We start from the raw sequence: 24634 nt of genomic DNA, 5'->3' as shown, positions 1-24634 counted from the left end.
ATTGGTAAGCAAAAAAAATGCTAACCACTATGCCTTCGCGACTTGGTGAGCTATGACTGGAATAAGGAATACTGTTACTACTATATACAGTATGTAAAAAAAGTATTTACACCCCTTGGGCACTATGCACTTTTTGTGATGAAACATGTAAACAATTTAATGTTGACATAAACCTAGTACTACGTTTTGTTCAGAAACTCATGCCGAACATTTTGCTGCAAAAAGCTCATGAAAAGAAGTTTTCTATAAAAAGTTATATAACAAATACTATTACAAAAATAAAAAGGTGCAAAAAAGTTTGTACACCTTTCGAAAAATTAACATAAATAAAGTTATTTGTTGACAAATCACCATAAATCCAGTCTCCCAACTCCAAATAGGCATCCTTGACTGATTAAAAAAATAATTTGGATTGAATATAAAGTTTACTAATTACTTAGTATAAAAGTTTATATAACTCTGAAAATTCTATATAAAACTTATCTAAACTTAATTTTGCAAACTTTCAATTTAACTAAATGTCAATATATTACCATAGAATTGCTAAATAAACATTTTGGAGTGGGTATAACACCGTTTTGTATCGCTAGAATAGATTTTTCGTTGGAATTTCGTACCAACCCGGAATTACGTCGTCGAAAAATCCGCCGGCATCCGAACCGGTCCACAATTCACAAGTTAACCTATGTGTCATCGGAAAGGGCATAAAATTTCCGATCTTTTGATACCCATACATCTAGGTTTTCTATAAAACCCACGTTTTTAAATACCTGGGCAAAAAGTAAGTTTGATCCACGAGAACAAAAATTACGAAATTCCATACATTTTTGGCAGGTTGCTCAAACGAAACCATAACAACGTTTTTGCCTAGGTATTTAAAAACGTGGGTTTTATAGAAAACCTGGATGTATGGGTATCAAAAGATCGGAAATTTTATGCCCTTTCTGATGCCACATAGGTTGACTTGTTAATTGTGGACCGGTTCGAATGCCGGCGGATTTTCCGACGACGTAATTCCGGGTTGGTACGAAATTCCAACGAAAAATCTATTCTAGCGATACAAAGACCCCCAAAACGGTGTTATACCCACTCCAGAATGTTTATTTAGCAATTTTATGGTAATATATTGACATTTAGTTAAATTGAAAGTTTGCAAAATTAAGTTTAGATAAGTTTTATCTAGAATTTCCAGAGTTATATAAACTTTTATACTAAGTAATTAGTAAACTTTATATTCAATCCAAATTATTTTTTTAATCAGTCAAGGATGCCTATTTGGAGTTGGGAGACTGGATTTATGGTGATTTGTCAACAAATAACTTTATTTATGTTAATTTTTCGAAAGGTGTACAAACTTTTTTGCACCTTTTTATTTTTGTAATAGTATTTGTTATATAACTTTTATAGAAAACATCTTTCATGAGATTTTGCAGCAAAATGTTCGGCATGAGTTTCTGAACAAAACGTAGTACTAGGTTTATGTCAACATTAAATTGTTTACATGTTTCATCACAAAAAGTGCATAGTGCCCAAGGGGTGTAAATACTTTTTTTACATACTGTAACTATATACGCGCTGGGTCCTTGTCCATTTGACAAGGGTTCGGAAGTTCTAAATAACGTTTGAATCCGATTGGTCCAAACGTTCTTCAGGGCGGGGCTTGTCGATAAAGCTGAAGTACCTCGCGCTCGGCTAGCCAGCGCAGAAATGGGTCACCGAAGCTCGGCAGAGCTAACACCTTCCAAATGCCTATGCGAGTTATTTGCATGTATAGAATGTAGATCTAAAAATACATGGAAACAACTCAATTTGTAAGAAGCGACCGCGTGGTCCCGTTTGGTTGGTTGCACACACACACACACACACATGAAAAATCACTAGCCCTACACATAACCTTATGTGTAGGACAAACTTCAAATGCGGTTTTCTCAGCTTACATTTTTGTTTGCATATGGGACATTTATGCGAACATGGGCAGTTACAGAAAAGAACTACAAAACTTTTTAATTGCAATTCTAATTTTACACTAAAAAGAAGGTCAAAATGGCTTTGATATCTGATAAAAAAAATCAGAGGACAGAAGGAAATTACACGAAAATAACAATTTTTGAAAACACTCGGCAAAACACCACGATTTTGTATCATTCATTTCGACATGTACCCACATTTAACATTGCAGAGTGGTCCAGATCGCGGAATTAAGTGGCAATGGATTTTTCAAAAAATGGTGACGTTCTGAATCAATGGTGTCTTCAGTCGAGTTTTGCCTTCCTAACTGAGGAATGGCTATAAAATCACTCGAAAATTGAACTTCCTAAATACAATAGATATACATATACATACACCTTCACGAATACATATCGACTCAGAATCATTTTCTGATTTTCTTTCCACACGCATCTCTCAAAACTGGCTGATACGATTCTGGCCGGCTTTGCCTTTTTATGACCGCTTTGGGGTCCAATAAGACCCTGTTCAAAATTATCAAGTTTTTTTTATTCATAAATGTATTTTTATCAGGTCCTTTTCGGTGCTGGAACCTGGTTTGGACCGAGTCGACTCAATAAGCTGAAGGCCGTAAACAATGTAAACCTGGATTAGCACAACTTAAAAGTTAAATCACTTTATAAATGTGAGGAAGGCACCGACCACCGAATGGTGGATTGAGTTTTTTTTTTATTGAAAGGGGCAAGTTTTAGTTTGGTTGAAAGTTAGGTTGGTTCACGATTAAGGTGGTTTTGAAAATCAAACTTTATAGAAATATTTTTAGGATTTCTCTTCTTAAAAACTAATTTCTTATTTAACATCTGATACTAAATTATAAATTTTTACGACACTTTCTAAAAAAAACCGACGGCACTTAAAAGATCACAAAATCCGTCCTCAAGACACAGATTTTTGCCTTCCTCACTGAGGTAAGGCTATAATCCTGCTCGAAAAATGAACTTTTGAAAAACAGCTCGTAGACCTATATTCATGTATACCTATCGACTCAGATTCGAAAACTGAACAAATGTCTGTGTGTGTGTGTGTGTGTGTGTGTGTGTGTGTGTGTGTGTGTGTGTGTGTGTGTGTGTGTGTGTGTGTGTGTGTGTGTGTGTGTGTGTGTGTGTGTGTGTGTGTGTGTGTGTGTGTGTGTGTGTGTGTGTGTGTGTGTGTGTGTGTGTGTGTGTGTGTGTGTGTGTGTGTGTGTGTGTGTGTGTGTGTGTGTGTGTATTCCCCTTGGTGCTCAAAATTCTTGCCAAGTTTTCTCGGCACTGGCTGATCCGATTTGAGTCAAATAAGTTGCATTCGATCCAGTTTGGTGCCCTATACTGCACTATTGAATTGTTTGAAGATCCGATAAGTAGTTCAAAAGTTAAGTATAAAAAAGTGTCAGAGTTGCGAATCGGATCTCATATAAATGCATGTAAACTATGTCCAGACCCATCACCCGACCCATCGTTGGTTAGGTTATCAAAAGACCTTTCCAACGAGTCCAAAACATTGAAGATCTGGCAACCCTGTCTCAAGTTATGACCACTTAAGTGATATTTATGTACTTTTTTGATGCCGGATCTCACTTAAATGTATGTAAACTATGTCCGGATCCATCATCCAACTCATCGTTGGATAGGTCATCAAAAGACCTTTCCAATGAGTCCAATACATTGAAGATCTGGCAACCCTGTCTCGAGTTATAACCACCTAAGTGATATTTATGTACTTTTTTGAAGCCGGATCTTACTTAAATGTATGAAAACTATGTCCGGATCCATCATTCAACCCATCGTTGGATAGGTAATCAAAAGACCTTTTCAAAGAGTCCAAAACATTGAAGATCTGGCAACCCTGTCTCAAGTTATGACCACTTAAGTGATATTTATGTACTTTTTTGATGCCGGATCTCACTTAAATGTATGTAAACTATGTCCGGATCCATCATCCAACCCATCGTTGGTTAGGTATTCAAAAGATCTTTCCAATGAGTCCAAAACATTGAAGATCTGGCAACCCTGTCTCGAGTTATGACCACTTAAGTGATATTTATGTACTTTTTTGCAGCCGGATCTCACTTAAATGTATGTAAACTGTGTCCGGATCCATCATTCGACCCATCGTTGGATAGGTAATCGAAAGACCTTTCCAATGAGTCCAAAACATTGAAGATCTGGCAACCCTGTCTCATGTTATGACCACTTAAGTGATATTTATGTACTTTTTTGATGCCGGAACACACTTAAATGTATGTAAACTATGTCCGGATCCATTATCCAACCCATCGTTGGATGGGTCATCAAAAGACCTTTCCAATGAGTCCAATACATTGAAGATCTGGCATCCCTGTCTCAAGTTATGAACACTTAAGTGATATTTGTTTTTTTTTATTGAGAAACAAGGCTTACCTGATAAACTTCGTTCTGCCTTTTTTCGTTTGTTGACTCCTGTGATCAAAACTTGATTTTAACCTTTCCCATGCAATCTGCAATTTTTCCGAAATCGGTTCCAGGGTGGCCAAGGTTGTAACTTTTTGGCGTAAGAACCTTCCTTGGACTCACGAACTTACCATACGAACCCAACACAACAAAGAGCACCTCGATCGAAGGTTCCGTGTTGAATTGATTCGCGTTCGAAAAAAAACGTCGAAATGTTGTATATATATAGAAGATAGATAGAATTTGTGTCCAAACCCATCATATCACCAAATGTTGGTGAAAAGTGAGGAAGGCAACAACCACATAGGTGGATTAAGTTAGTTTTTTTACTATTTTCATAGCTTTTTATTGCATGGAAATTTGCCTAAAAGTTGTATGAAAATTTCATCAATGCAATTTTCGATAAAAATCAAATAAAAAAACATTTTGGAAATTGTTGTGTAAGCTTTAATAAGATAAAGATTTTGGTTTTGTACCATGACGATTTTCAAAAATCCAATAAGCAATGGGATTTTCTATGTTTTTTTTTTTTCTATGACGTTTACATATAAAAATCTAGTATTGAAAAAAAAGCCTGAAAAAGTAGTGTTAATTTCCGTGTTCTTTCACCATAACACAAACATTGCAGTGGAAACCCCGCCACTGATTTCAATTATGTTCACCTTGCACCCGATGACCTCATTCCGGCGAGCAAGCTGCGTCAGCATGGTCGCGTCGGACAAAGCGCTGAAGGAGCAACCTCCGGTGGAAAACTTCCCGTGGTCATTGCACGACACCTACCACGAAGCCGTTCGTCCGTGTAATTATTGCGCTAGTCGTGGGAGGGAGTGCTGTAAGCTAATTATGCAAATACATTTTGATAAATCATTTTGCAGTTCTCATCATCGGACAAATATTCGGAATGTTTCCGGTAACGGGAATTTTCAACCGCAATCCGTGCAAGGTTCATCTGGAATGGATTTCGGTGCGCGTAGTGTTGAATCTGGTGATCTTTGGGGCCGCTCTGGTCAACGCCGTTGCTGAATTTCTGCGGTTACGGCAGGTTGGCGCGAATGCCAAGAATATAAACGGGTTGGTGTTCTACATTGACTGTGGTACCATAAGTGTCCTGTTTTTGAAAATGGCGACCAGCTGGAACCAGGTTGCCGTCAAGTGGGCCCATGTGGAGAGGATTTTCCTCGAAGAGACGTATCGGGTGGAGTCCTGGTGGACGATGAAGCGGAAGATTCGAATAGTTGCCGGAATGTTGCTGCTCGGTGCCGTTGGTAGGATTGCGAAATGGAATTATGTGGTTGTAAATTAACTGCGTTATTGGATTCTAGCCGAACATTTGCTATCAATCGTCAATTTAGCAAACGACCACCGTTTTGAGGCAATCAATTGCGGTTGGCAACATAACATTACGGATGCATTTCGCCACTTTGCTTTGCGGAAATTTTCTAATATTTATATACATTTCCCATACAGTACAGCATCTGCCGTTTTCTTTTTGGTAACGTGACATTGATGTTCATGGCACCGCAAAACTATGCAACTTATTACGTTCTTTTTCTCAGTATGTTTCCTTCGCCTTAACGCTCTCCTGGAATTACATGGACATTTTCATCATCCTGCTCAGCGTGGCAATTGCGTCTCGGTTCAACCAGATCAACGCGTACCTGGAAACGCTGGCCGCCGGAGGAGTCCTGGTCCCGAACGAACCTTTCTGGATCCGCGTCCGGATCCATTACGTGGCCCTTTGCGAGCTGCTCGCCAAGGTCGACCGGACCATGTCCTGGCTCATGCTGGTGTCTTGCGCCACCAATTTGTACTTTATCTGCCTGCAAACACTGAACGTGATTTCACAGTACGGCAGAGCACAACACACCCCTTAATATGAATATATTAAAAAACATTTCTAACTTTGCCAGGAAGCATCCCCACGTGATGAACGACTTGTACTACGGCTACTCGCTGTTTTTCCTCATCGTCAGAACGGTAACGATGTTCCTGTGTGCGGCCCGCATCCACGAGGCCGCCAAGAAGCCGCTGGATATCGTGTCCAAAATTCCCAACACTGGCTGGTGCGTTGAGGTAAGCGACCGAGTTGGCGAGTTTGATTTGATTTTCCGCGCAAACTGTGATATGATTGAGAGGTTGGTAACTCGACGTTATTGTATTTCGCTGATCTGCGAACTAACATTTTGATTTTGTTACTGTGGGAACTAGTCCTCGGACGTCGCTAAACTATCTTTATTTTTTGTTCCGGAAAATACATTGATTTTTGGACGACGCGCTCCGTGTGTTCATTTGCCGAAAAAATAGGAAACAATATTAACACGATGAAAAAAATATTGTAAAAATTTGTGCATTATTGATCATTGTGAAAGTAATAATGAGTTGTTCGTGATCTGAGCAAAGATATTGGTTTAGGCAGCGAATGTTTCCAGAAGCGATTTTTTTCAACTTTACTACTGTGGCCGTGAGGTTACGGGTTTCGCTTTGTAAGCGGAAGGTGATGGGTTGGGCTCCTGTCTGGCTCGGAAAAGCCAGATCCCTTCAAAGAGTAAAGAGAGAGGAAAGACTCAAATCGAAAGAGTAGCATCGTCAAGGAATTTGTTGAGGACTTTCCAATTACATTATATTTTATTATTATAAGTTATATTTTTATTATAATTTTTATATGACCGCACACTAGACACACCCTACAAAACACCAATGCAATGATACATCGGAGCGTTTGGTACGGTATGTCCACGCATCCTTCCTCCCCTGTAGATTCTTTGAAATGTGATCCGTTCGCAGAATCCTCTCTGCGGTAAACACAACGTAGTAGGGCTGGCCGCTTTAATTTTTGTAATACATTTTCGGGTGTTCTCGAATGTACTGCAATTATTAATAATGACAAGAAAAGTACTTGGGGCGTAATCTAATCACAAGACTTTCCAGCATGCTTTCATCGGACTGGCTGCGTTTGTGTTAGATTAGATTAGATTAGAAAATACATTGATTTTTGGACTGTATTTAAAAAGAACCCAAAGGCCATAATGAGTTACATTCATACGTTCACTGTTTGAAATGGGTTAAATAGTAAAATTTGGCTCTTTTGAATTATAAGCCGAGTTTTTGCCTTTTTATAATTTGCTCCAAAGATTTGAGTACATTTTTTGACGTTAGAAATAGTCTCAAAAGTCTGTACTATACCCAAGATTGAAAAGTAAAATAACATCAAATTGAAAATACTCGGAAAAAATCATCGTTGGTCATTGATTTTTTGTTCATAGTACTAGCTCAGATAATACCGGTCCGATAAACAAGATTACAAAATTGTATTTTATGCAACAAGTTATCATACAACTTCTAAAAAGTTCAACTTTCCAGCACCCATTTCTGCGCTCAAAAGTTCAACTTTTCATCTCTTGTATCGAAAGGTAGTACATTTCAATTCTGTATTTTTTAGTTAAGAAAACTAGACCGTTTCGTCACTCGAGAATGATAGGAAAAGTATGTGTTGTTTCGAGACGGAATTGCAAAAAGCATGTTTTGACGAATTTCTCAACTGACCTACTTCAGTTTTCAACTCGAATATAGCCTTCACAAATCTCTCAGAGTAATTTTGGGTCGCACAACAAAAAAATGGTACGCGAAAAGTCAGCATGTGGGTAAAACAATTAGCTTGGTTCTAGAAAGTTGTGCGAAATTGACTTAAACTCATTGTAAAAAACAGAGAAAAAAATTAAAAAATGTTTAAATTTAGTTACACATATTTTTCTAAAAAGTGCTTCAAAAAACCTCCAAGAGATCTTTTTACTTTATTTTAATATGTATAGAATACACTAAAAATTTAAAAGCTTTTTTATGCATGAATTGTTTGATAAACTTATCAACTAAGAAGCCCTTACGCATTTAACGTTAAATGTTTTGTCATGCTATTTTTACAACCAATTATTTAAAAAAGTGCGTTTAGGGAGACTTGAGCCTTGCATTTTTACAGTCACTGGAATCAACATCAAGATTAATTAATTGGGCTGGGGATTCGTACATAGTTTCCTTTAGTATAGTTGTACATAACTTACTGCAGTTTGAACCATTTTTCAAAAGTTTTGTAAACAAAAATTACCAGCTTTCATAAACATGCTCAATTTTGGTTTAAAAAAGAATATTTTAAGTTTTTAAATATTTTAAATACTAAACTTGTTATATTTTGAACACAAACGTATAGGTTTTATATGAAATAGCTGTTACTTATACAAAATTAAAAGTTTAGATGATTAAGAAACATTTGCTTTTAAAAGGTTTCTTCAAAATGTTGAAAGGGGGATCAAGTTACCCCTAACGTTTTGAAAATGCCAGTTTAAAATATTTTTTTTAAACGCTTGGCATGATGCGGAGAGTTCATCTGATGAAATACCATTATCAGCAAAACATAGTTGAATGTTTAAGCTTTCAATTCATGCAAAAAGTTTATAGTTTTATGAAAAATTGACAGAGTTATGTGCGATACAAAAAAGGGGATCAATTCTCCCCACTCTCCCCTAAGCGTTAGGTTATTGTAGAACACCCACTATGACGTGTGACAACATAGCACGATGTTGAGGATATCTGGTGATATCGAGTAATAACCTGTAAAAAACAAAACCTAATACACATCGGTAGAACTTGAGATTCAAAAAGAGGGATTTATACAGTGCAGCCTCTAGCGGTGGAGAGCTCCAACTTTTATAACAGATTTTATAATAGTTTTAACCGAGGGGTTGATCAACAGCACGATTTTTTCTCCAGCCGGAGCAAATAACTCGAAACACAACTTTAGAACCCCTTGACTGATAGAAACTGGAATAAACTGTTATACACATAAAAGAAAACAACATCGTAGCTGGCCATGTAAAAAAAAACAATTTTCTAATGTTTACAAATTTCCGTCCATCTTCAGGAACCATTTTCGTTCATATTCCATTGCGTCCTAAAAGAAACGGATTTCCATAAAAAAAATCTGATGAAAAATGAAACTTGATCGAAAACTGGAAAAGTTCTATCAGAATGGATTATTTTCCGGTGGTTGGGGATAGTTGGATTTTTATGAATCTTGTACAAAGAAGACATAAGTTGAACTGAAATAATCATTACGCTTGAAAGGTACGGTAGTTATTTGAAAACAAGTGGTTCAATGAAGCAATTTTAAATATGCTTCCAAGTGATCACTTCTGTTGTCTTTGTTGATGTCACCAGGCCATGTTTTTTTTAACTTTCAATCTGTACTCTTGTTAAGATGGTTGTTTATGGAAGACGCAAAACGCAAAACGCTTAACATTGCGTGGGATGGTTAGTTTAACGGAAACACATTTTCACTCAATTTTTAGTTGATAAAAAGGTGCAAATCGTGATGAGCTTGTTTGTTTTGATTCGTTACCATGAATGTCAGTCTAACTGGTATACATTTTCTTTTATGAGATCGTAGTGTGCTGAGAAATCATCCAGGACAAATTTATCGTAGAACACTAATGAACTGATTTCTCGTCACACTTTTTGAGCAGAAATTTGTTCAGAGTTCCACGGATGTGCCTAATATCTAAATGGTGAACCAATAAACAGTTTAGAGCTAGAAATGCGATATCCAAAAAGGATTTCCATTCAAACAAAAGTATCGCAGTTCCATTTGCGTAATAGGGCTATTAAAAAAAGAAATCTACAAAATTTGAAGCCGCCGGCATACATAATGCAAAAAACTTACTTAATCCACCTGTGTGGTTGATGCCTTCCTCACTTTTTACCAACAATGGGTAATATGAGTGGTTTGGACACATATTTCAGCTATTTTTTTAGGTCCAGAAAAATAAGTACACAGATATAACTTAAGTTGTCATAACTCGAGACAGGGTTGCCAGATTTTCTATTATGTGGACTCGTTGGAAAGGTCTCTTGATTACCAAACCAACGATGGGTCGGATGATGGATCCGCACATCGTTTACATATATTTAAGTGAGATCCGGCTTTAAAAAAGTACATAAATATCACTAAAGTGGTCATAACTCGAGACAGGGTTGCCAGATCTTCAATGTTGTGGACTCGTTGGAAAGGTCTCTTGATTATCTAACCAATGATGGGTCGGATGATGGATCCGGACATCGTTTACATGCATTTAAGTGAGATCCGGCTTCAAAAAAGTACATAAATATCACTTAAGTGGTCATAACTCGAGACAGGGTTGCCAGATCTTCGATGTTGTGGACTCGTTGGAAAGGTCTCTTGATTATCTAATCAACGATGGGTCGGATGATGGATCCGGACATCGTTTACATGCATTTAAGTGAGACCCGGCTTCAAAAAAGTACATAAATATCACTTAATTGGCCATAACTCGAGACAGGGTTGCCAGATCTTCAACGTTGTGGACTCGTTGGAAAGGTCTCTTGATTATCTAACCAATGATGGGTCGGATGATGAATCCGGACATCGTTTACATGCATTTAAGTGAGATCCGGCTTCAAAAAAGTACATAAATATCACTTAAGTGATCATAACTCGAGACAGGGTTGCCAGATCTTCAATGTTGTGGACTCGTTGGAAAAGTCTCTTGATTATCTAACCAATGATGGGTTGGATGATGGATCCGGACATCGTTTACATGCATTTAAGTGAGACCCGGCTTCAAAAAAGTACATAAATATCACTTAAGTGATCATAACTCGAGACAGGGTTGCCAGATCTTCGATGTTGTGGACTCGTTGGAAAGGTCTCTTGATTATCTAACCAATGATGGGTCGGATGATGGATCCGGACATCGTTTACATACATTTAAGTGAGATCCGGCTTCAAAAAAGTACATAAATATCACTTAAGTGGTCATATCTCAAGACAGGGGTGCCAGATCTTTAATGTTGTGGACTCGTTGGAAAGGTCTCTTGATTATCTAATCAACGATGGGTCGGATGATGGATCCGGACATCGTTTACATGCATTTAAGTGAGACCCGGCTTCAAAAAAGTACATAAATATCACTTAAGTGATCATAACTCGAGACAGGGTTGCCAGATCTTCGATGTTGTGGACTCGTTGGAAAGGTCTCTTGATTATCTTACCAATGATGGGTCGGATGATGGATCCGGACATCGTTTACTTACATTTAAGTGAGATCGGGCTTCAAAAAAGTACATAAATATCACTTAAGTGGTCATAACTCGAGACAGGGTTGCCAGATCTTCAATGTTGTGGACTCGTTGGAAAGGTCTCTTGATTATCTTATCAACGATGGGTCGGATGATGGATCCGGACATCGTTTACATGCATTTAAGTGAGACCCGGCTTCAAAAAAGTACATAAATATCATTTAAGTGGTCATAACTCGAGACAGGGTTGCCAGATCTTTAATGTTGTGGACTCGTTGGAAAGATCTCTTGATTATCTAATCAACGATGGGTCGGATGATGGATCCGGACATCGTTTACATGCATATAATTGAGATCCGGATTTATGTGAAAACACATTTTTATACATAACTTTTGAACTACTTATCGAAACTTCAAACAATTCAATAGCGATGTATGGGACCCTAAACCAAGTCGAATGCAACTGGTTCGATCAAATTCGGTTCAGCCAGTGCTGAGAAAACTTGGCAAGATTGTTGAACACATACATACATACACACACACACATACACACACACACACACACACACACACACACACACACACACACACACACACACACACACACACACACACACACACACAGACATTTGTTCAGTTTTCGATTCTGAGTCGATATGTATATATGAAGGTGGGTCTTCGAGCTTTTAATAAAAAGTTCATTTTTAGAGCAGGATTATAGCCTTACCTCAGTGAGGAAGGCAAAAGCTCAAATTCACACGAAATAACCAAACTTTTGCCCTAAAGCGCTCTCCTTTATCCTTTTTTTCTTCTTCTTCTTCTGGCATTCCCGTACACCCATTGTTGCGTAATCCTGCCACGAAAACTTCCGCCAGCTGGACCGCTTTTCCACCCAGCTGAAAAGCGAAACAGTCGCACTTTCCGGAATGGGGTTTTTCCACATTACCCGTCAGCTGCTGTTTTCGGTGAGTACAAACACACACACACTTTGAGATAACTCCCCTTCAACCATTTTACCTCTTCAAATCGGCACGCACGCACCTTCCGGAAAATTCGGCGGCCACCAGATGGCGGGAACGATTGTGACGTACGAGCTGGTGATGCTCAAGTTCGACAGGGAATCCGAAGGCAAGGGGTACATCCCGCCCTGCTCGATGTTCGACATCGAGAGGCAGTGGCTGCCGTCGCATTGATTTTGATTGATGTTGTTCAATAAAAAAAAATAAAAAAAAAACGTTTCATCCAATATGGTGGGGTAGGAATTTTCCAAGGCAAGACAAAAAAAAATTAAGCTGAACAAATAAAATTGGAAATACTAAATAAAACAAAACTGTAAATTTTAAAATCTCACGAAACAAAATCCCACCATGAAGGGATAGCGCATCCTTCCGAATATGCGTTCATCAGAATAAAATATTTAAATATGCATGTATGTGTGTGTGTGTGTGAATGTTCGTCCTGAATGTTTTCATTGTTGTTACTTTTTTTTAGTAGGGGAAATATACCATTTCTCAACCTATTTCTATTATCGGCCTATCAGCACTTTGATCATGAATTACAGCTTTCCTAAAGTGTTTTTGACTGTTCCAAAGTAATAGATAGCTCAAACAAAAGTGAGCAAGCAACTCTGCATTGTTGATACATCTGGAAATGTTGATTTAATAGCGCAAAACGGCAAAAGTGATGAAAATTGGCCGAACGGCTTAGACTGATTAAAATGGGTATATTTCCCCTAGGTTAAATATGTGCAAGACTCAATTCAACCTTCTGCTCACAACAACGGCGGTGGCAATAGTGATGAGATGATGATGAACTAAAAAAATATCTCTGCACTTCAAAGGCAAAAATACCGGTTTTATAAAAAGATGGATCCGATGGATAGAGAGAAATGACACACACGCACATCAGGTTTTAACTTTTGGTGTTTGGCAACGCCAACAGTCAGCAGTAGTGGCGGTGGTGACCTTAGTGAAGTCCGCCGGTTCGACCTGTCTCTTCGATGTCTGGTCGATGCACGCACCTTGCTCGTCGCCGCTCGTGCTTGGGCGGGAGATTTGCATTCCTATCAAGCAGAAGACCCTAACAGCATTGTTGCACATGTGCTACATCACACTCACCAATTATTGTGGAATTGGGTGACTTTGAGTCTATGCCATTAATCTTTTTTCTAGTTATGCTTTGAAATATCAATTCTTATGAAAAGAACAAATTTTAAATTACCAAATTATAGTCAGTTTTGAAAAATAAAAATCTAAAGTCACGCCGATTGACGGTTCACAAATAAAAATGTGTAAACTAGTCACATCAGTTTAGTAATATAATACAAAGTTAGTAACTGCAACCTCCAACGAAATGTGGGTTAATATTTCTGCTGCCGAACCGTCCCATCGGGGGGTCAACTATGACCAGGCAGGCATGGGAGGTGACTTTTGACCGGGATTAATACATCACAGTGAAGCGAGAGCGAGCGAGCGAGAGATAGATAGGCAACTCTTATTGTTGTTATAAATACAAAGAAGCTAACCAGGTGGATACAATCGCGGAACGTTTTTCGAAGAAGTTTGCTGATATCGTGACAAGAGCAACGAACGGCATCCGCCTGGATTGAGCAATGAATTTCGGGGAAATTCGCTGCCATGCTGAATTTCGAGTCATTCTATCAATTTCGTGGAACTTTTGCTCATCGGATCCGGAACGGATGTTCAGCCCATGAATCGAAGCAAGTGCTGATATCCCATGCTTTGATTTGTTATTCATGGATCCAGCAAAATAAAAATCAAATTATTGCCTTGGCGTTCTCGATTGCGAGATGTCTACTCGAAACTAGGTGTCCGAAGCGGAGTTGCCAGATAAATCTGGGAATGCCGGATTTTTCAAGTGTCTGCCAGAATAAAGATTAATAAATATAATTGAAAATCAAATATGTATTTCTTAAATAAAATGCAAATTCAACATTTTTGAGGCCTTAAAATCAGTTAAAACGTCAGAAATCTACAAACTTTTGCATTAATTTATATCCTCCCTCCCCTTCACCATTCAAATTTGTTTGATTTTCGTCTGCCAGATTTTTCCAGATTTGTAATAAATACTTAGCCATGTTTTTCAAATTAAGACCTGGTAACCCTGGTCCGAAGGCTTGATTGTTGAGGCAATTGCCAACCTCTTTCTACACCTAAGTTTCCATCCACCCCGTGATTCGAACTGTTAGTCCAACTGCCTAACAGTGACTCCACCGAGGCAGGATCCAGGGATACGAATCCTACACCTGGACTGACACGACCTAAACGATGACACTGAGAAAAACTCAGATTTCACAAAATTCAAACTTTATGGATCTTTAACAGAAAAAAACCAGCAGTCCGATCAACAAAGTGAAAATAGTTACCGGAAAATTTCTCAGCGTATTGAAATAGTAGTTTATGCAACAAGTTGCAAAAAGGAGATTTTTTCAGCACGAGTTGTACATTTATCCAACGAGGTTTACCGAGTTGGATAAATACGACGAGTGCTGAAAAAATCAAGTTTTGCAACGAGTTGCTTACAACATTTTTTGCAATTCCGAAAAAAACGCTTATTTAATGGAATTTTATGTCAAACATTCATGTGTTTAGTAAATTCATCGTTCATAACAAAACAATATTGAAAAATGTTACTTTTCGATACCAGTGCTGAAAAGTTCAACTTTTCAGCACCCATTTCAGTGCTGAAAAGTAGAACTTTTCAGCACTGTTATTGAAAGGTATCAATTTTCCATTCCCGTTTCGTTTCTCGAGGCCGTTTCGTTTCTCGAGAAGGGCAGGAAAAGTTGACAGTTTCACAGTGGAATTACAAAAATATTTTTTTCTCGGTAAAGAATTTTTAAATTGCAAAAAAAAAACATTTTTCGAAAAACTTCAACTTAATAAGGTTATATATTATAACATTTTCAATTCCAAATTTAGAATTACTTCTAAAAATGATTATTGAAATTTGAATTTGAATACTTTCAGATAAAAAACGCGATTTTCTTTGCGTGACCCTGTTTTTTTTCTGAACAGTCAAAATCGATCACAAAACCCCTTCTCAAGGTACAGATGTCAGATTCACATGCCCACTTTGTATGTCCATCTCGTAAAATTGTAGAGAGCCAGGTATGGAATAACTAATTATGCAAAATGGCTTCCTTTGAAATGCGTACACATTATTTCATTCGAATAACAAAAGTACAAAATCAAAAATCTCGAAATGCTTTGGTTTATATGCACCACAAAAGCTTTTAAGGCACAAACCAGTGTTGCATGGTGTATTAAAAAGTATAGACCAAATACAAAGTTAAAACGCCCAATCCTCTAACTCAATATGTTTAAATAACAGCTATACATTCTACAAAAAGATGCAATCTCATGGCAAATAAATGTAACAGTGGTCTCAAATAAGTAATTGAGACAACGTATATATTTAACAATTCATAAACATGTTTTTACGGACCCCATGTTCATGGATAGCGCTTAAAAATGCAAAGCTCGCGACCTTTTCGTCAACACTGCCTTATTGATCATTTAAATTTGAAACTTTTAATGAAGAATGCTACACCAATATTGACTTTTCCGGTAGCGTTAATTACCCTCAACTTGTTGGTTTCCAAATAATGATTTGCTTAAGCTCGGGTGTAATTACCTTACTAAATTTAGCGTAGATTGAACCTCACTTTTCAATATTGTCTAAATAAACCAGCAAATCTGTTCCTGTGCACTCATTTTGTAACTAAGCCATTCATAACGAGTCAAGGTCTCCGTGGAATACAAAATTTGTCCTAATCAGCCCCAAAAGCTCACCCGTCTCGAGCGCGCTCGGGGATCCACGATCGATCGACTAGCTATTTACCACTCAGATTCCACATTTGGTATATCGTCATCATCTCGCCGCGGGCTCACCGAAACTTCGCTCTCTGATGGGCTTTGAACTTCATCAATAATCATCTAATCACTGACCCCACAGCCATCAAGCGTAAACATGTTCCAGGTAGGGTGGAAGGAATTGCGAACAGAAAAAAAAACAAGTTCAGTGTATATGAAAAGATTCGTCTCGAAATGTGATGCACTGAAGGATTCCGGTGTGTTTGAAGAAGTTATTATGAGCACACACGATATCCACGAGAAGTCGTTAGAAAAGGTTACGGTTCAAATGGACAAGTTCCATTACTGTCGACTAGGTACATAATAAAAATGGATTCCTAAATGTCATAACTAAATAAATATTGTTCAATGGTAGAGATCTCGTGCATTTTTTGTCAATTTGAAGCAGTTTTTGGTTAATTAAAAGCTCATCAAAACAATATTAATGTATTATAGTTAAAAAGCTTGCAACAGCAGTAAACAAACCAGGACCAAAAAGTCAACCATCAAATCACGAAAGCTGTGCCCCCTATTGAGCATTTCACACTTTGATTACCATAAGCTACAGGTTTGGCAAATGAGCAAATGTGTTAATTTGAAACAACCGCCAATGATGGATTGAACGAGTGCAGCCTCAAAAGGTGACTATTAGGGTGACAAGAAAAAATGATTTTTTTTGGAAAATCTTAAGAAATACCCGTTGGCTCGATTATTTAAGCAAACATAAGTAACTGTTTTGAAATTTTGAGCCTAATCGGTTAAGGGTAAAGGGTCGCTATTAATCGTTGAAGTTTGTATGGGAAAAATCTCAAAAAAGTATGAGAAATGCAAAAATTTCAAAATTTCACCGAAAAGTTGCGTTTAATGAGTCGGATCATTTCAAGTGTGAGAATCTTTCGTGAACACTAACTTGGTTTTGCCTAAGGAATCGACTCAAAGGGTATCTCTGATGTCGTTTTTTTTTTCATTGTCACCCTAGTGACTATTTATCAACCATGCTGACACTGGCCTTGTATTTGTTGGAAACAAAGACTCGAATTTTCAAATTGATGTTAACGATCAAGTGTCTCAATTATGTTGTTAGGATGATCTTTTTTTTAATTTTCGAATTGTTCTAGCATAACGTATTGATGAAAATAGGATCCAATCTTCAATCTTCAAACGGTTCGAGCTATTCCCATTTTCTCAATAATTTACATATAAATAATTATTTCATTGCAAGAACCGGCTCCGTGGCTCAATGGTTACGGCTTCTGCCTCACAAGCAGAAGGTTCAGGGATCAAATCCCGGTCGGTACCTTTGAAATTTGGAATCAGGAATTGGAACAAAAACGAAACTGAATCAGGCGGGATTCGAACTCACACCTCTGGATTGGTGGTCTGGGACTCTAACCAGTCGGCCATCTGAAGGTTATAAAACATGTTATATTCTTCTCATATTAAATACGCTCTAATCCCTGATTTGCCTGAGGGGATTGGAAGTCTTAAGATAGATCAAGGATCCGTCTGGTGCTTGCTTCTATGTTAAGGCGGGGCCGGACAATGCCCAACGACCTCGGTATTGGGCCGCTAGGATCTCTGCCATAGGGACGTGGCGTTACATCGTGCTGCCACCTGGTTTTTTTAAGCGCAAGAGTGGAAAAGTGCTGAGTCATCGTCTAAAAATAGACGGCGTCCTCTTTCGCCCAGCAAAATGAAGTCGATAAAGTAGTCGGATTCGATGAGAAAAAGTGGAAAACGTGGTCTAAAAATAGCGACGCCATCCCCCTATTCTGAAATGGGTCGTTGGAAGCAGCGCGAGGGCTATCACCACCTAATACCCGGGACTGAGATAAGTTGTATCAGCATTCGGCATATACAAAGTCTGATACAAATTATACTTTCCCATAATTTCGCTACCGGTTAGCGGGTATTGGATTGGACCACACACACACAAATAATTATTTCCTTGCAAGTACAGTACCGTCGGTGGGGGTGACTATGGGTCAAAAAACGATACACCTCCGTGCAACAGTGTTTCTTGTTCGAGGGAATCGTATTGACATGCTAAAATGTTTGAAGTAGAGATTTTTAAACATCTGGATACTTTTTGATCAATTCCAACAAAAAAATTAAAAAGTTGTTTTTTCTAGAGGTCATTTTTGGCCAAAAACGTACCTCAACTTTAGACAGCTGCTAAAATGACAGGATTTGTTCTAGGAACGAGATTTTTTTCAGCAAAGTCATCTGTCCCTTCCACAACCCTTTTAACAGAATTTAGTGTCATTGAGAAGTACCTGAGAAATGGTAAAATCCGTAAAAAAAATACTTTGACCCAATGTCACCCCCACTGACGGTGCATAAACTTGAACAATCATTGAAACAGAGTTGCCATATCTCTGGACTTTTACACTCGTTTGGAATTTCTCTTCAATCTGATTCGACTTCAAAAAAGTACATCATAGGTAATCATAACTTGAGACAGGGTTGCCATATCTTCTATATTTTAGACATGTTTGAAAGATCTTTCTACTACCAACTCAACGATATGGTTGATGATTGATCAGAACATAGTTTTCATATAGATTAGAGAACTGAGTAGCTTCTAAAAAGTGCATAAATATCACTTAAGAGCAATTCTCTACCAAAACCGGAAATGGATTTTATTTGTATTTTTTTATTTGGCTCAAACTTTGTGGGGGCCTTCCCTATGACCAAAGAAGCCATTTTGCATCATTAGTTTGTCCATATAAATTTCCATACAAATTTGGCAGCTGTTCATACAAAAATGGTACGTAAATATTCGAAAATCTGTAACTTTTGAAGGAATTTTTTGATCAATTTAGTGTCTTCGGCAAAGTTGTAGGTATTGTTAAGGACTATTTAGAAAAAAAATAGGTACACGGAAAAAAAATTTCCCGATTTTTTATTAACTTTTTTTCACAAAAACTCAAATTCCCAAAATACGTATTTTTTTGATTTTCGAGATTTTTTGATAGGTTTTAGGGGACAAAAATCCGCAATTTTTTGAGCTATAGAGAAACATGGTCAAAAAATCTGCCGCCGAGTTATGATTTTTTGAAAAACTGGTGATTTTTGGAAAAAATCGAAATTTCATACATAAAATTTTTTTGACCTCATTTTTTTATGCAAAATTGAATTTGCAATCGAAAATTACTTTACAGATTTTTTGATAAAGGGCCCCGTTTTCAAGATATAGCCACCGAAAGTTTGATTTCAGCGAAATATTTGCAGTTTTTCGATTTTTAAAAATAGTGACCATGAGTGACCATCTCTAAAAATATTTTTTTTGAAAAGTTCAGAAAATTTGCTATAAAATTGTCTAAGAGACATCGAAGACTGGACCTCTGGTTGTTGAGATACAGCGGCTTAAAGAAAAAGAAACACGAAAATTGAAGTTTTCTAAGTCTCACCCAAACAGCCCACGATTTTCTAATGACGATATCTCAGCAATTAATGGTTCAATTTTCAATGTTAATACATGAAACAGTCGTGAAATTTTCCGATCTCTTCGAAAAAAATATTTTGAAAATTTTTAAATCAAGACTAACATTTCAAATGGGCATAATATTCAATGTTTGGCCCTTTTAAAATGTTAGTCTTGATTTAATTTAATTTAATTTTTTTTAAAGTAATTTTCGATTGCAAATTCAATTTTGCATAAAAAAATGAGGTCAAAAAAATTTTATGTATGAAATTTCGATTTTTTCCAAAAATCACCAGTTTTTCAAAAAATCATAACTCGGCGGCAGATTTTTTGACCATGTTTCTCTATAGCTCAAAAGTTGCGGATTTTTGTCCCCTAAATCATATCAAAAAATACGTATTTTGGGAATTTGAGTTTTTGTGAAAAAAAAAAAAGTTAATAAAAAAATCGGGATTTTTTTTTTTCGTGTACCTATTTTTTTTCTAAATAGTCCTTAACAATACCTACAACTTTGCCGAAGACACCAAATTGATCAAAAAATTCCTTCAAAAGTTACAGATTTTCGAATATTTACGTACCATTTTTGTATGAACAGCTGCCAAATTTGTATGGAAATTTATATGGACAAACTAATGATGCAAAATGGCTTCTTTGGTCATAGGGAAGGCCCCCACAAAGTTTGAGCCAAATCAAAAAATACAAAAAATAAAAATGGTCGAAATCGGCCGGTTTTGTAGAGAATTGCTCTTAAGTGAGTATAACTTGAGACAAGGTTGCCAGATTAATCAAATTTATGTTTTAAGCAATGGTTTTAAAATGTTCAATAGATTGGGTTTAGAAGCTATTGTAAACGCAATGTTATTTTTATATTAATTTTAGAAATGGGTAATTCTCTACCAACTCACACGAAATCGGGAAAAGTTGCCCCGACCCCTCTTCAATTTGCGTGAAACTTTGTCCTAAGGGGTAACTTTTGTCCCTGATCACGAATCCGAGGTCCGTTTTTTGATATCTCGTGACGGAGGGGCGGTACGACCCCTTCCATTTTTGAACATGCGAAAAAGAGGTGTTTTTCAACAATTTGCAGCCTGAAACGGTGATGAGATAGAAATTTGGTGTCAAAGGGACTTTTATGTAAAATTAGACGCCCGATTTGATGGCGTACTCAGAATTCCGAATAAACGTATTTTCATCGAAAAAACACTAAAAAGTTTTAAAATTCTCCCATTTTCCGTTACTCGACTGTAAAAAATTTGGAACATGTCATTTTATGGGAAATTCAATGTACTTTTTGAATCTACATTGTCCCAGAAGGGTCATTTTTTCATTTAGAACAAAATTTTTCATTTTAAAATTTCGTGTTTTTTCTAACTTTGCAGGGTTATTTTTTAGAGTGTAACAATGTTCTACAAAGTTGTAGAGCAGACAATTACAAAAATATTGGTATATAGACATAAGGAATTTGCTTATAAACATCACGAGTTATCGCGATTTTACGAAAAAAAGTTTTGAAAAAGTTACTTTTTGCGATTGTCTTTGTTTCGTCGTCCGTGTCTGTCGCGGGTGACCATGAACGGCCATGATCGATGACGACCAACTTTTTCAAAACTTTTGTTCGTAAAATCGCGATAACTCGTGATGTTTATAAGCAAACCCCTTATGTCTATATATCAAAATTTTTGTAATTGTCTGCTCTACAACTTTGTAGAACATTGTTACACTCTAAAAAATAACCCTGCAAAGTTAGAAAAAACACGAAATTTTAAAATGAAAAATTTTGTTCTAAATGAAAAAACTAACTTAATCCACCTATGAGGTTGGTGCCTTCCTCACTATTTTCCAACAATGGGTGATATGTGATATGATGGGTTTGCACACAAATTTCGTCTAATTTCGTTAAGTTCCGGAAAACAAAAAACACACATATCACTCAAGGGCTCATAAGTGGTATCACAAGTGGTCATAGTCTTGAGACAGGGTTGCCAAATCTTCAATAACCATCGGTGGGTCGGATGATGGATCCGGACATTGTTTACATACATTTAGGTGAGATCCGGCTACGAAAAAGTACATAAATGTCACTTAAGTAGTCAGAACTCGAGACAGGGTTGCCAGATATTCAATGTTTAGACTCGTTGGAAAGTTCTTTCGATTACCTTACCAACGATGGGTCAGATGACGGATACGGACATTGTTTACATACATTTAAATGAGATCCGGCTACAAAAAAGTACATAAATATCACTTAAGTGGTTATAACTCGAGACATGGTTGCCAGATCTTCAATGTTCTAGATTCGTTAGAAAGGTCTTTCGATTACCTAACCAAAGATAGGTCGGATGATGGATCCGGACATTGTTTACATACATTTAAATGAGATCCGGCTACGAAAAAGTACATAAATATCACTTAAGTGGTTATGACTCGAGACAGGGTTGCCAGATTACCAATGTTTTGGTCTCGTTGGAAAGGTCTTTCAATTACCTAACTAACGATATATAGCATGATGATGTTTGGTTCAGTTTACTGCCATTTATTCAACTTCCGAAAATATGCGAAAACACATTTTGATACATAACTTTTGAACTTCTTATCGAAACTTCAAACAATTCAATAGCACCGTATGGGGCCCTAAACCAAGCCGAATGCAACTGGTTTGGTCAAAATCGGTTCAGCCAGTGCTGAGAAAACTGAGTGACATTATTGGTCACATACACACACACATACACACACACATACCCACACACATACACACACACATACACACAGACATTTGTTCAGTTTTCGATTCTGAGTCGATATGTATACATCAAGGTGGGTTTTCGAGCTTTAAATAAAAAGTTCAATTTTAGAGCAGGATTATAGCCTTACCTCAGTGAGGAAGGCAAAATGACCCTTCTGGGTCAATGTAGATTCGAAAAGTACATTAAATTTCCCATAAAATGACATGTTCCAAAAATTTTTACAGTCGAGTAACGGAAAATGGGAGAATTTTTAAAACTTTTTTAGTGTTTTTTTCGATGAAAAATACGTTTATTTGGAATTCTGAGTACGCCATCAAATCGGGCGTCTAATTTTACACAAAAGTCCCTTTGACACCAAATTTCTATCTCATCACCGTTTCAGGCTGCAAATTATTGAAAAACACCTCTTTTTTTCACAAGTTCAAAAATGGAAGGTGTCGTACCGCCCCTCCGTCACGAGATATCAAAAAACGAACCTCGGATTCGTGATCAGGGACAAAAGTTACCCCTTAGGACAAAGTTTCACGCAAATCGAAGAGGGGTCGGGGCAACTGCTGTGTGAGTTGGTAGAGAATTACCCAAATTAAAGATTCAAAGCTGTCATTTTTTTAACTTGCTTCTGGTATGCTTTTTATTTTTGTATGCTAAATCCAACAAAGGACTTTGGAACGCACCTTTTTCTAAAACTTCAGACTTTCGGAAATTTTTATTTAAAAAGTTTTAAATTATGTTTAAGATTGTCGATGGCCTCACAAAGTGCTCTTCCTGAAAGCTGTAATTTTTATAAATTATTTTAGACTACAATTTAGTAAGGAATCGTGCATGAACCTCGAACCAGAGGCGCCGACTAGTCCAAAATGTTGGGGGGGCACGGTTGTTTTCCGAAATCTTTAGGTGAGAGTGGTGATTTGATGTTTAAGTTTATTGTATATCACAAATTTTACCAATTTGAATATAACGATGTGATACGAGTTTGTTTCATCCGGAATCCATTTTTTTAAAGATAATTTATTGAGAATGTTTATTGGGGGAATTTTTTATATGTTTGGAAGGCGAATTCCTTCTAATTGGCATATTCTCACTTATTTTCCAGAAGTAACAGTCAATAATAAAAATGATCAGGAATTTAAAATTCAACAACACAAATATTCTAAAAATGAAAACAAAAGAAAAAGCAAAAATTTAGAACTTTAGAAATTGGAAAATACACATTAAAAAACAACATTTTTCAAGTCTGCAATTAAGAAAAAATAACAGAAAAATAAACATTCCAAAATTTAAAAAAGTTCAAAAACTCTAGGGTTAAAGAAAACTCATGGCTTAAAAATTTTTGAAATTAAAAGTAGAAATTCAGAAATTTAAAAATCTGAAATTTGGAAATTACAAAAATCAATGTTTAAAAATCGAAAATTTAACATCAATTATTTTGTTAAGAATTTAAGAATTTAAGAATTTAAGAATTTAAGAATTTAAGAATTTAAGAATTTAAGAATTTAAGAATTTAAGAATTTAAGAATTTAAGAATTTAAGAATTTAAGAATTTAAGAATTTAAGAATTTAAGAATTTAAGAATTTAAGAATTTAAGAATTTAAGAATTTAAGAATTTAAGAATTTAAGAATTTAAGAATTTAAGAATTTAAGAATTTAAGAATTTAAGAATTTAAGAATTTAAGAATTTAAGAATTTAAGAATTTAAGAATTTAAGAATTTAAGAATTAAGAATTTAAGAATTTAAGAATTTAAGAATTTAAGAATTTAAGAATTTAAGAATTTAAGAATTTAAGAATTTAAGAATTTAAGAATTTAAGAATTTAAGAATTTAAGAATTTAAGAATTTAAGAATTTAAGAATTTAAGAATTTAAGAATTTAAGAATTTAAGAATTTAAGAATTTAAGAATTTAAGAATTTAAGAATTTAAGAATTTAAGAATTTAAGAATTTAAGAATTTAAAAAATTAAGAACAAGAATTTAAGAATTTAAGAATTTAAGAATTTAAGAATTAAGAATTTAAGAATTTAAGAATTTAAGAATTTAAGAATTTAAGAATTTAAGAATAAGAATTTAAGAATTTAAGAATTTAAGAATT

The 24634-nt window shown here is 36.3% G+C and overlaps 1 protein-coding gene across 1 annotated transcript; it reads left to right on the top strand.

Annotated features, from left to right (window-relative positions):
- Positions 1–5111: 5111 nt before the first annotated feature.
- LOC6049535 (gustatory receptor for sugar taste 64a) lies at positions 5112–12831 on the top strand. The gene is made up of 7 exons (XM_038260254.1): positions 5112–5214; positions 5291–5680; positions 5738–5907; positions 5972–6261; positions 6326–6488; positions 12377–12466; positions 12569–12831. The coding sequence occupies exons 1-7, from the start codon at positions 5121–5123 to the stop codon at positions 12692–12694; spliced, it is 1323 nt and encodes a 440-aa protein (XP_038116182.1). The 5' UTR covers positions 5112–5120; the 3' UTR covers positions 12695–12831.
- The last annotated feature ends 11803 nt before the right edge of the window (positions 12832–24634 follow it).

Source organism: Culex quinquefasciatus, chromosome 3 (genome assembly GCF_015732765.1).
Source record: "Culex quinquefasciatus strain JHB chromosome 3, VPISU_Cqui_1.0_pri_paternal, whole genome shotgun sequence".
NCBI lineage: Eukaryota > Metazoa > Arthropoda > Insecta > Diptera > Culicidae > Culex > Culex quinquefasciatus.
Note: the sequence above shows the minus strand (reverse complement) of the source record. Positions and strands in the feature narration are given on the sequence as shown.